General features: G+C 35.1%; 1 protein-coding gene across 2 annotated transcripts in view; it reads right to left on the bottom strand.

Annotated features, from left to right (window-relative positions):
* LOC107737754 (DNA repair protein XRCC1-like) overlaps positions 1-14,156 on the bottom strand; it is a 22,728-nt gene that overhangs the window by 4,091 nt on the left and 4,481 nt on the right. For both annotated transcript variants that reach the window (XM_016549401.1, XM_016549470.1), the window contains exons 5-14: positions 13,586-13,744; positions 13,426-13,503; positions 13,224-13,350; positions 11,987-12,072; positions 11,094-11,250; positions 9,500-9,734; positions 9,297-9,413; positions 3,728-3,806; positions 3,421-3,514; positions 375-417 (exon numbers count right to left, since the gene is read on the bottom strand). In XM_016549401.1, the coding sequence (XP_016404887.1) occupies positions 375-417; positions 3,421-3,514; positions 3,728-3,806; positions 9,297-9,413; positions 9,500-9,734; positions 11,094-11,250; positions 11,987-12,072; positions 13,224-13,350; positions 13,426-13,503; positions 13,586-13,744 (1,175 nt within the window). The remainder of the gene's footprint in view (positions 1-374; positions 418-3,420; positions 3,515-3,727; positions 3,807-9,296; positions 9,414-9,499; positions 9,735-11,093; positions 11,251-11,986; positions 12,073-13,223; positions 13,351-13,425; positions 13,504-13,585; positions 13,745-14,156) is intronic.

Below are 14,156 nucleotides of genomic sequence, written 5' to 3'. Positions count from 1 at the left end.
AGCAGCAAATCAGCATATTAGAATGATTTCTGAAGATCGTGTGACACTGAAGACTGGAGTAATGATGCTGAAAATACAGCTTTGATCACAGAAATAAATTACAGTTTAACAGATATTCACATAGAAAACAGCTGTTTTAGATTCTAATAATATTTCACAATTTTTACTGTATTTTTGATCAAATAAGTGCAGGTTTGCACTTTGACCCTGATCAATAACTCTTCTTTAGCTGCATTTAGACAACATTTTTCAAGAGCCTGAATAACGAGAATCTAAAAACAACTGGGAAAAGAGCACAAACAGGGAACGTCAAAATATTAAGGACAACTGATGACAATAATGATGACGTATTTAGAAAGCAATAAATGTCTTACCTGTTCAGCTCATCTTCAGTGTCCATGCCAGACGCGTCGCCCTCTGCGAGCGGATGCACAACATGAAAAAACATAATAGAAATAGACAGTACTCGTATTTTAAGTCAACAGTATGCACCACAAACTGATCTTAATATTTAAATAATCATGCAGGAAAGCCTATTACGGATAGTCCAGAAAATGAAATGCGCAAATACGTATATCTCAGTCTGTAAGGACTTATAGTTTTAGCCTATCATGTTCTGCTAAAGCTGAAACACAAAAAATAAAAAAATTTATGTACTAAAATAACTAAACTAATAAAAACAGGCATATTAAAAATGAATAAAAAAATAATAAAAAAGACAAAACACTAAATATATAAAATAGAAAAATAAAACAATCAAAATATTAATACAAAACAGGCATATTAACAAAATTATAAAAAATAATAAAAAAGATAAAAACTAAAATATAGAAAATATAAAAATAAAACAATCAAAATATTAATAAAAAATTATAATAGTATCTCAGTACAAAAAATAAATAAAAAACTTTATGTACTAAAATAACTAAACTAATAAAAACAGGCATATTAACAAAATTATAAAAAATAATAAAAAAGATAAAAAACTAAAATATAAAAACTGAATCAAAATATTAATAAAAAAATAATAGTATCTCAGTACAAAAAATAAATAAAAAACTTTATGTACTAAAATAACTAAACTAATAAAAACAGGCATATTAAAAATGAATAAAAAAATAAAACAGACAAAAACTACAAAAAATAATAAAAAAAACTTTATGTACTAAAATAACTAAACTAATAAAAAATGAATAAATTAAGAAAAAATGATAATAGTATCTGTTACACTAAAATAGCATTGCCACTCTGCATTTCCCCAATATTCTGTGTGCTAGATCTAAATCTCGACCTGTTGACATCTCTATTATTGCACAGTATGCAGTCCAGCCCTAATAACGATCATGACAATGATTCATCGTTTTCCTCTGAATGGTTTTAAGTTGCATGAACACATCCAGGAGAGCGAGGCTTGCTCTTGCAGCCCCTCAATTTACATAGAAATGAGAAACATGCCCAAGTCTCGTCTGTGCGAATGCTGCGGGCGAGTGTCTGTAGCACTTCCAGCCTCTCCAATCCTACTGCTCTCTTATGGCCCTCCGTTTTTTATTTCTCCTGATTGATTGGAGCGCTGCTTCATTAACCCGGCCTCTCCTGTCCTCCCTCGTAATCGTGCGACACGCAGCCGGAGTGAAGGGACCCCACGGCAAACGGGTTCACATGCTAACGATTTTCGATGAGGGCCTGAGCGCAGTTGACAAGTCTTACCTGTTCTGGCATGTGTTCAGCTTCAGAAGGTGATGATCAATAAATCGCTCAAAATGGCCATTAATGATCTTTGCTGTGGACGCACCTTTTCCTCTCCAATCCTACTGCTCTCTTATGGCCCTCCGTTTTTTATTTCTCCTGATTGATTGGAGCGCTGCTTCATTAACCCGGCCTCTCCTGTCCTCCCTCGTAATCGTGCGACACGCAGCCGGAGTGAAGGGACCCCACGGCAAACGGGTTCACATGCTAACGATTTTCGATGAGGGCCTGAGCGCAGTTGACAAGTCTTACCTGTTCTGGCATGTGTTCAGCTTCAGAAGGTGATGATCAATAAATCGCTCAAAATGGCCATTAATGATCTTTGCTGTGGACATTTTTTCGGTTTAAATGCATAATCTTACACTGATTCTGCTTAAGCCGTTTAAGCAAAACAACTAGATTATCAACCTGCACGTAAACGACTTTATCGGCTTCCTGTCTGGTTTTTCAACGCCTCGTGTGCATGTTTAGGTTTTAATGTCAAAAGTGGAGAACAGTTTTGCTGCAGTGCCGCTTTATCGATTTGTGTGTATTATTGTTAACTAAAATAATTTTTCGTTAATTGAAAAAGCTGAAATTTTTCATTATTTGAAATGAAGCTGAAAAATATAAATATTAGACGAAAAACCAACTTAAACGTAAATGGAAATTAGAAATGTTGCTTTAGCAGGTAACTAAAATAAAATAGTACTTAAACTTGAAATAAATATGAATTAAAGCGAAATAGAAATATTTAAAAAATGAATAAAAATTGCAAATAATTATCAAATTACTGAAAATTAAAATTTTAAAAATTTCATTAATTGAAAAAAGCTGAAAGAATATAAATATTAGATGAAAAAATGACTTAAATGTAAACGAAAATTAGAAATGTTCCTTTGGCGACTAACTAAAATGAAAGTTTTAGTCGTTTTAGTACTTAAACTTGAAATACATATGAATTAAATCAAAAAAGAAATACTTTAAAAATAAAAACGACCAAAAAAAAGATCAAATTACTGAAAATTTAAATAAAAAATGTTCATTAATTGAAAAAAAAGCTGAAAGAATATAAATATTAGATGAAAAAAATGACTTAAATGTAAACGAAAATTAGAAATGTTCCTTTGGCGACTAATTAAAATAAAACAGTTTTAGTAGTTTTAGTACTTAAACTTGAAATATTTTTTATTTTTATAAATTAAGCTAAATAGAAATATAAAAAAAACTAATAAAAATGAAGAAAAAAAACTAATTAATTGAAATACTAAAAGAATATAAATATTAGATGAAAAAACGACTTAAATGAAAATTCAAATAATTTTAGTTATTTTAATACTTAAACTTGAAATACATACATATGAATATGAATTATATAAATATGAATTAAAGCTAAATAGAAATATTTAAAACTAATAAAAATGACAAAAATTACTGAAACTAAAATTAAAATATTATTAAACTCTATAAAAGTATTTAAGTAAATAATAATAAACTCTGGTGTAAACCTTCACAAGAATGTTCAACTCGTTATCCTTCAGCTAGGATTCACAAACTCGTTATCCTTCAGCTACTCGTGTGGAAGAGCTTTACAGGTTTGTTGAAATGAAAGTGAATATTCTGTTGCATTTCTAGAAAGCAGTCAACAGATGTTTTTAAGTGAAGATAAGCATACTCGATTTCTATAGTCTTTACCTGGATCTTCAGCATCCGTTGAACCTCCATACTCCTCCTCTTCTTCCTTAATCGCCTGCTTTTTTGGGGTCAGCTGCCTCTTTTCTGGTGTTTTCTAGAGAAGCACGAGAAAATCAATGCTTATGCAGTTGTTTCGCGTTAATGTGCTTCCTGCTTGAGTCGATGATGCGTGACAGGAAGTCAACAAATCTGAGGATGTCGTCTCTATGGCAACAACACGCAAGGTTATGATGCTCTTTTTATTCACGAATGAAGGGAAGACAGTTTTGCATGTTTCTTGAGACGTGAGCATATATAAAGCAGTTACCGCTTTCTGCGTCTCCTCCTCGCTCTCATCCTCTTCTGCTTCACTCTCCGAACTGGACTCGGCTCCATTCATGAGATACCTGGAAAAACCTGAACATTAATTCAGGAGCTGAAATCCTGTAATACAGAATTTTTTTTCCCAGTACCTTTACATTTTGCTCCATTAAAGAAATCATCAAAACAGTCATAATTTCATCCTTGAGTTGTTCTAAATCTATGGAAGCTTATTTCCGCCAAGCATTAAAAAATATAACAAAATTATCATATCTCATAATTGCAATATTCATTGTGAAATGTCAATTCTGAGAAAAAAAGGTCAGAATTGCGAGATGTAAATGCAAAGTTTATATCATGCAATTCTGACTTTTTTTCCGCAGAACTGTGATTTATATCTCACAATTGCGAGTTATAAACTCTTAAAATTAAAAGTTAAAATTTAACTCAATTTAAATATTTTTCTGACCTTTTTTCCCCTCAGAATTTCCTCAAAAATGCAATTTTGGAGAAAAAAAGTCAATTGTAAGATTTAAAAAAATAATAATTTGCAACTACCTTTGTATCATGCAATTCAGACTTTTTCTCAGACTTGCAAAAGTTTATATACTGCAATTGCGAGTTATTAACTGCGAGATGTAAACTCAGAAAAAGTCAGAATTGAGATTAAAAAGATGCATCTTTTTTGTTGAAAAAACAAAAGGAGATATTTTGCAGAATGTCCAAAATGTTCTTTTTCCTGTAAAATAATGGGGATTGTGGCTGTATTATAAATATTATAACATAATATAAGAATTATAACAATAGTCCATATGACTCATTTACTTTAAGACATATGTCATGTGACTTCAGAAGACGTGGAATATAGTGAACCGTGTAAATCGCCATCGCACTGTATTGACGAGAGCAGCTTGGAGATTCTGCTCAACATTTCATGTTTGTTTCATTGACGAAAGAAAATAATATAATAAAATTATCAATTTTCAAATGGTTTTAGGTGAGATATTCTTTTAAAATGTGCATGAAAACAAACAATCAACGTCTGCTTTATCAAGCAGAAGTATTAATGGGAATAAAACAGAAGTGTGTGCAAAAGGGTTCGAGAAAAGCGTTCGGAGGTTCTGCAAGGACACACACCACGCCTATGGAGAGTCCCCACTTTTCACAAAAACAAACCAGTGTGTGTGTGTGAGTGTGTAAGAGAGTGAGTGTGTGAGTGTGAGTGTGAGAAAGTGTGTGTGTGTGTGAGAGAGAGAGAGAGAGTGAGTGTGTGTGTGTGTGTGTGTGTGAGAGTGAGAGAGAGAGAGAGAGTGTGTGTGTGTGTGTGTGTGAGAGTGAGAGAGAGAGAGAGAGTGTGTGTGTGTGTGTGTGTGAGAGTGAGAGAGAGAGAGAGAGTGTGTGTGTGTGTGTGTGTGAGAGTGAGAGAGAGAGAGAGAGTGTGTGTGTGTGTGTGTGTGAGAGTGAGAGAGAGAGAGAGAGTGTGTGTGTGTGTGTGTGTGAGAGTGAGAGAGAGAGAGAGAGTGTGTGTGTGTGTGTGTGTGAGAGTGAGAGAGAGAGAGAGAGTGTGTGTGTGTGTGTGTGTGAGAGTGAGAGAGAGAGAGAGAGTGTGTGTGTGTGTGTGTGAGAGAGTGTGTGTGTGTGCGAGAGAGTGTGTGTGCGTGTGTGCGCGAGTGTGTGAGCGAGTGTGTGAGAGTGTGTGTGTGTGAGTGAGCGTGAGCGTGTGTGTGTGTGTTTGAGAGACGTGTGCGCGGACAGATACACCCTCCTCATCTTCAAAGGAAGTGTCTGCTTTAATTACGCATGGCAGATGCAGCTTTTAAATACAGAATACATAAACTGAGGTGGGCACTCGAAGCGGACACAATGGAGAGCCGGCACAGAAGAACATGAGACGAGACGACTGCTAAACGGATAAACACACACAAAACACGCTCAGCACTGGGCTTTTATCAAGCAGCACTGTTATGATAATCACCAGGGCCGGGCAATATATACCAAAAATAACACACACACACAAAACAATATATTCCAGCTTTTTGACAGTAATCAAAAAAAATATAATATATATATAAAATCTTTTGTGTATGTATTTTGAAATGTTGTTGTATGCATTTGTCATTTTTATTTAATTTATTTTATTTTCTTAAATGTGTGTATATACAGTGGGTACGGAAAGTATTCAGACCCCCTTAAATTTTTCACTCTTTGTTATATTGCAGCCATTTGCTAAAATCATTTAAGTTAATTTTTTTTCCTCATTAATGTACACACAGCACCCCATATTGACAGAAAAACACAGAATTGTTGACATTTTTGCAGATTTATTAAAAAAGAAAAACTGAAATATCACATGGTCCTAAGTATTCAGACCCTTTGCTGTGACACTCATATATTTAACTCAGGTGCTGTCCATTTCTTCTGATCATCCTTGAGATGGTTCTACACCTTCATTTGAGTCCAGCTGTGTTTGATTATACTGATTGGACTTGATTAGGAAAGCCACACACCTGTCTGTATATATATAGTATTTATAGAGTTTTAGCTTTTAGTTTTAATTACTTTTTCTTATTTGTAAGTCGCTTTGGATAAAAGCGTCTGCTAAATGACTAAAAGTAAAGTAAAGTAAAGTGTATGTACACACACACACTCATACACACATATACACACATATACACACACACATATTGATATTAAAGACACATATATTTTAATAAGAGAATGCATCAATAAAGTAAATTCAAAAGATTGAAATGTAAAAAATAAAATACAGTAAAAATCTGGTTCACACACATATCTCTATATTTCTAGAGTTTTTTCTTCCTGTGCTTTTGTCACTTTTAAAAGTTTAGCTTTAACAGATGACAACTGACAAATTCTGCAATATTTTTTTTCTCAAAATTGCATGATATAAACTAACAATTACGAGTTATAAAGTCAGAATTGTGAAATATAAACTCGCAATTATTAGACAATAGTCTTGTTTTTCCCTCGGAATTAGACTTTATAACTCACAATTCTGGGAAAAAATGTCAGAACTATGAGATTTAAAAAAAAAGCAATTATCCTGTTTTTTTATTTGTTATTAAGTGGCGGAAACACCCTTTCATTGTGCTTTTGTCATTTAAAACAAACAAAAAAAATTATACATACATCCTTTTTTTAAATCAGATGATGCATCAGTGAAGTAGATTTAAAATACTGAGATTTAAAATTAAGTAAAAATCTGGTTCAAATGTTTTTCAAACTGTTTTGAAAAAAATCTATTTAATTGTTTTCATTTATATGCACCAATATAACAATACATAAATCATTAATAGCAATATTTACCATCAATACCAGTTTGAATATTTGTCTATCATTTAAAAAAAAAAAAAAAAAAAGTGCATTAAATCAAATATTGCACTATTCATGAAGTTGCATAATTTTATATTCCCATAATCACTGTGAATATTTGATATGGGTTAGTGGTATTGCACAGACTAACCAATGAATGAAGCCATGGCTGTTTAGTTTGTCATCTTCAGCTTTATCTTAAGCACCTTCACAGATAAATCAACACAAACCCACCTGCAGAAACACTGGAGAACCAATGCAACGCAACAGCAATGCCACAAAACATAACCACTAATGTGCAGCGAGCAGCTCTTTAGTCTAGGAGAAACTCAGACCTCATGTGGCCTTTGCTGAGAGACGGACTTCAATCATTCATTATTCAGAGCACTTTTTGCTCCACGCACACTTTAAACGAACTGCACACTCAGATGGGTCATTATAGACCGGCAACGTCTCTATCAGAGCCAGTGCATCAGCATCTGCGTGACTCGACTAGCAAATGAGTGCAGAGCCAGATCTGTGTGTGTAGTAGGGTTGGGTATCGAAAACCGGTTCCAAATTTCCAAGAACCGGGTATTCGATAAGACGCGTGCATTTCGATTCTGCTTTGAAATCTGTTTGCGTGCAGCGCACACGAAGCGCGAGCACAGAGAATAGAGGTGAATATGCACCAATATGCAGAAAACTAGGTCAGTATATCATCATAAACACAGCTGTTTTTGTCTTACGTGAACGTAAACAGATGAGAAAGAAAACACACATGTACAGTATTTTTAGATCTGCGTGCGTTCGGTGTTAAAGAGACAGCAGCCTAATAAACGCACTGCCTGTCATTAATGTTAATCTAAGAACAAAAGAAAATCATTCACTGATTTGACTGAATATATTTAATAACTTTAATTGATTAATCTATATTTTATTTATGAAAAGAAAACTATGCAGTGTTTTTAAACTTTTAATTACAGTTTCTGTACCTGAAATTTGGTTCAGTTGTATTTATTTAGGATATTGCTAATTGATTTGTTTGTTCCTATCTTATTACTGACTGTTTACTTGTCTTTAACACTTTCATATTTGACATTTATATTAATAATCTAGTTGTTTTTGCTGTGGTATTTGTTTTAAAGCATGGGCAAAATTAACCTCACGCTTCTTCAGTTACACAGACTGTCAGAAAAACACTGGACATTCAGTTCACATCGTGTCAGAAATGATAACTGCATGTAAATACTGTATGTCTGAATCAGTGTTAGTTTAGTATTATTTATATATTTTTTTAGTATTTATTAATATTTTTAATGACTTTTTTACTTTAATGTTTTTAAATTAACTTAATTATTTTTATATTTTTAGTTTTCATTTTCATTTAAGTTTTAGTAATTGTATTTTGTTGTGCATTTGTAATTTTTATTAGTTTTTAGTATTTCTATTTAGCTTTATTTTATTTCAGTTTTAGTCATTTTGTTGTGCTTTTGTCATTTGTATCTTTTTTTTTAAACATTTGTATTTAGCTTTACTTTATTATTTATTTTTATTTCAGTTTTAGTAATTATGTGCTTTTGTCAGTATTATTAGTTTTTGTTTTCTTTAATGTTTTTATTTAGCTTTATTTTAATGTCTTAAAATACATTTTAGTAATTTAGTAATACTAAATTTAGTAATTAATGCTTTTTATTTTTATTTCAGTTTTAGTAAATGTATTGTGCTTTTGTCATTTTTTAGTTTTTAGTATTTCTATTTAGCTTTATTTTATTTCAGTTTTAGTAATTTTGTTGTGCTTTTGTGATTTGTATCAGTTTTTTTTAAACATTTGTATTTAGCTTTATTTTTATTTCACTTTTAGTAATTATGTGCTTTTGTCAGTCTTATTAGTTTTTGTTTTCTTTAATATTTTTTATTTAGCTTTATTTTAATGTCTTAAAATACATTTGAGTAATTTAGTAATACTAAATTTAGTAATGAATGCTTTTGTAATTTTTTTATATTTCTATTTAATTTTAATTTTATTTCAGCAATTTTATTGTGCTTTTTAAAGTCATTTTAGTATTTAAACTTTTATCTTTAAAGCTTTTCATCTAATACTTATATTTTATTTCAGCTTATTTCAATAAATGAACTTATTTATTTATTTTTTTTACTATAACACCACTGACCTGAAATGATGCAATTCCCGTGATTCTCATGATCTGAACTCACATCAGCTACCAATAATGACAGAACAGAAATGAGAACTTCATGCTCACCGTTTGAAGGAAATCTTCTGCTTTGTTTTGTGGCAGTCCATCACCCACTCCTTCCTGACGATGACGCCTCCGGCTGCTTTCACCTGACTGTATTTGGGCGTGTTGGCGAAAGCACAGCTGCAGGAGAGACACAAAAACTCTGAACAAACACGAGGCGGTTCTGAACGCTGAATCACGTCGTGAGGCTCTGAACGCTTCCTTACATGAGGTGTGTGGAGTCTGGGGTCCAGTCGGCTCGGTATCGGGCTCCCAAGGCCAGCGCTTTGTCCCGCAGCTCTCCGCGAAGGGGGTTCTGGAAGCCGCTCAGGACAAACACCACTCCCTCCATGATGCGGTTAAAAGGCACCGGTTCTGCAGACTTGGCTTTAGGTTTAGGTTTGAGCTCTGGCTTGGATTTAGGACTCTCTCGCTTGTCTGATGTCTTCTGGGCTGGAGAAGCTGCAAATTTAAGAAGCGCGATAAGAATTCAGTTGCATCTACAATGGAAACACTCTGAGCAGTGGTTCTCAAGATTACTTAATATGAATAAAAACAAGTTTTAAAAAGCTAAAACAACTGAAGATATTCCATCAGTGTCTCTGCAGTGAATGGGTGCCGTCAGAATGAGAGCCTGATAAAAACATCACAAGTAATCCACTGCACTCCAGTCCATCAGTTAACCCCATGATTTACTCACCCTCAAGCCATCCTAGGTGTATATGACTTTCTTCTTTCAGACGAATCCAATCTGAGTTATATAAAACAATATCCTGGCTCTTCCAAGCTTTATGATGGCAGTGAATGGGTGTTATTTTTCAAGAGTCCAAAAGAAGTCCAATAAAGCGCATCCATCCATCATAAAAAGTGCCTCACACGGCTCCGGGGGTTAATAAAGGCGTCTTGAAGTTAATCGATGCGTTTTTGTAAGAAAAATATAAATTTTTAAAACTTTATAAACCGTAATCTCTAGCTTCCGCTAACTGTCGTACGCGCATTCTGATGATAAGTGATGAATGATTAAGCGCAGTTGAGAGAGCAAAACAAAACACCGGTCACGAATTAGAATCACAAAACGAAGATTTATAAAGAACAATATGGGAGGATTTCGATATAAGCCGAGAGGAGACTGGGTTTCCTTTGCCCCTGTAAACAAACGTTGGTTCTCACGAGACGAGCATATTCTCACCAGAGCTTACGCTACGCCTACGTCATCCGCTGGAATGAACACGCGTACAACACTTAGCAGAAGCTAGAGATTACGGTTTATAAAGTTTTAAATATGGATATTTGTCTTATAAAAACCCATCGATTCACTTCAGGAGGCCTTTATTAACCCCCCGGAGCCGCGTGAGGCACTTTTTATGATGGATGGATGCGCTTTATTGGACTTCTTTTGGACTATTGAAAAATAACACCCATTCACTGCCATTATAAAGCTTGGAAGAGCCAGGAAAGCTACATTTCTCCAGATCTGATGAAGAAACAAACTCATCCTGATCTCAGATGGCCTGAGGGTGAGTAAATTATCAGCACATTTCCATATCGGGGTGTACTGTAACTATTCCTTTAATTAAACCTTATGCTATTTCTGAATAGAGCTTTGTCAAGCTCTGAAATGTTTAATCAGGTAAAACTGAGTGTAAAAAATACAGTAAATCTGGAAAATCACACAGATTATTTCGCTTAAAAGAGCAGAAGCACATTCAGCTCTTAAAACTTCTTCAATCCAGAAATGTATTTCAATTATACTTATTTTAATCCCTGGACACTCCTAGTTTCTGAGAACCACTGAGTTAATGCATTCGGCTCTTCATTTACCGCTGCTGACAGGACTCGCAGTTGCTCCGGTTCTTGCTTTAGACTTCGGTGTGGCAGAGTTAGCCTCAGAAGAACCAGATGAACTGGGCTTTTTGGGCGGCGGACCGGCGGCTTCCAGACGCTTTTTACTGAACTCAAACTTCCTCTTCACAGGAGCCTATGAGAAACACACAGACACACAGTCACCAGACCTTCTGCTCGATCCTCACCAGATCCTCTTCTTGTGCACAGAAGAAAGTCTTACAGGTTTCTTAACATTCAAGCGCTTAATATTTTCTAAAGAGAGCGTGATAAAAGCAATCACTCGATAACCTCTGTCCTACAGCAGCTGCAGCATCTTCATCTCGGATCCTGCTGAGATTCACAGTTTCTCAGTTCTAATTATAAGGATATGATTCTGGAACGCTATAAAAGGTCAATAATCCATTACAGGTGGCTACAAAATATCTGCCGCTTCAGCACAAAAACACCAGCATCAGGTTCGCTTCGGAGAGATGATTTATGGTCACCGAAGAGCTGGAGCTAATTTAATAAGGAAGGTAAACGAGCTGCTCTTTAGTTAGAGGACAGGAATACGGTTATATCGGGACAGTTCACGAGCTCGATTCCCTAATAAAGAAACACTCGGGTGTTCACATCAGGGTCAAAAACAGAGAGAACAACCGTTAAGAAGTTTGGGGTCGGAGGCATTTATTTGATCAAAAATACAGTAAAAAATTTGAAATATTATTAGAATCTAAAACAGCTGTTTTCTATGTGAATATCTGTTAAGATGTAATTTATTTCTGTGATCAAAGCTGAATTTAAATGTCTTTACTGTCACTTTTGATCAATTTAATGTGTCCTTGATGAATAAAAGTACTAATTTCTTTAATTTCTTGAAAAATAAGCACCTGTTGTGAGCTGCTGGAAGACGACGGTGTGGACGAACCTTCAGATTTCAGAGCAGCGTAACTCAATCTGACGTTCTGAGGAGACACTGATAGAAACAGAGAGAGAAATAAAATAACTATATTGATTACATTCACCTCTGTGTACAATATTAACACTCTCTAAACATGGATCACATCTGGCTTTGGCAGAAAAACAAAACTTTGATAATTTGCTTTATAAGGAACAGTAACAAAATACATTTGAAGTGGTGACTTAAAGCAATGAGTGCCTAAAACCCCCTTAGCTGTTATAAATTGCAACAGACAAACGTAAACAAAGGTGTATGTTACTTTGTAGAGTCATTTACAACAGCTTCGAACGCGGCTCAGCCAATCAGAATCAAGGACCGGAACTCTCTGTTTTATAAAGATTATTTTAGATCATGTGCACAAAATATACCAGCAAAAGCAGCCCTGCATCTTGGAAATAATTGTGCTGATTTGCAAAAATGGTCTAATGTGACCTAATGTGATGATGCTGAGTTCAAAAATAAAATAAAAAAATATTTAAGACCCATCGAATCCGAATTTAAGACATTTTAAGACTTTTTAAGGACCCACGGACACCCTGACTGAAAAGCAGAGAAAAGCATGGACTTTCTGTTCTTCATAAAGAACTCGAGGGAGTAGGCCAATATCTGAATTTCTGCTCATTTTGCCGGAAATACAACAGGCATATTCATTCATAAAGCTGAACGGCAAATTTGGCACATTCGGAATAACAAATAAAAAATAGAACTGTATAATTAAACTAAAATTATTATAGACTATATGGTTTTTGTCATCTTCTGATTGGTCAACTTCAGATGGATCGCCAAATCGTCTCGTTCAACCGCACATACGCCACAAATTTAAACCGACAGCATCCGATTTTTTTTGACATGTTTGAAAATTATCGGGAGGACGAGAGGTGCTCGTAACGTCTCGGATCGGCCCGTAATTCTTCTCACACGATACGAGCCGCGACCATCTGCGATTTTCTCCCGAGATAAAAAAAATCGCCTGCGAGCTCGTACGACAGCAAAAATCGCACCGTGTAAGTTCCTCTCAGACATGCATTCATATAAACTCCTACCCATAACTGAATCGCGATTTGTTTAGCATCTCAACCGATTTGAATCGGCTCGCGGTTCACCGTTACATCATCATGCATGGTTTCATTACAAACAGTGTCCATCAATCCTGTGAAGTGCATTACCCTTGAGTCCCGTGCTGGTTTTAGCAGTGCCACCGTCTCTGCTGAAGAACAGGCTTCCCGGCTGGATATTAGAGCCAGAGGAAGGGGATTCGTCTTTGACTCTGAACTGACCCAGTTTAGTGAGTTTCTGTCAGGAGAGAGCGAACAGATGTGTAAGAGTTCACGCCGTCAAACAGCGGGACTCTGGAGGAGCAGCACTCACCGGAGGAGTCGAGACGGGAGCATCGTCAGCGTCTGGAGGAGACTGCAGCTTTATGAAGGAGACTCCATACGCTGTGGACTGCACACAAACACACAATAAAGACTCGCTCACACGCAGGAGTGGTGCTATGCATCTGGAGGGACTATCATGACATGTTCACCTTGCTGTAAGGCTGACTGCACACCATCTTCACACGGTCCCACTTCTCCTGCGCCGTGGCCTTCACCAGCTGGCTCGGCCCGAAGAAGCGCACTCGGCTTGTGTTCGTGCCGTTACGGCTCTCTGTGGGCGACATGAAGGACGACGTGACCAGCAGAACCTACAACACCAGAAAGATGCATCAACAGCACTGAAAATGACACGTTATTCAGAATCAGAACACGTTTTATTTGCCTAAATGTGCAGGAGCATACATGAACTAAATACATCAATACAAGATATAAAATGTAAAAAAAAAAAAAAAGTGTACAAAAATACAGTTGACAGCAATGTACAGACATATATATAATTTACACAAATATATGTACAAGCTGAAGGGTTTTTATATTTATTATATTTTTGTCACTTGAAATAAAATTAACATTAACCGAAATATTTTTTTTTAATACATTTTATTTTAGCTGGTTGCCAAAGAAAATTTCTGACTTTTTGTTTTAACATGATGAACTAACATAACTAAAACTGAAATAAAAATTAATTTCAGAAAAACTATACACACAAAAAAAAAAAAA

This window comes from Sinocyclocheilus rhinocerous, unplaced genomic scaffold (genome assembly GCF_001515625.1).
Source record: "Sinocyclocheilus rhinocerous isolate Xijiao unplaced genomic scaffold, SAMN03320098_v1.1 scaffold281, whole genome shotgun sequence".
NCBI classification, from domain to species: Eukaryota; Metazoa; Chordata; class Actinopteri; order Cypriniformes; family Cyprinidae; genus Sinocyclocheilus; species Sinocyclocheilus rhinocerous.
This window is presented reverse-complemented; position numbering and strand designations above follow the sequence as displayed.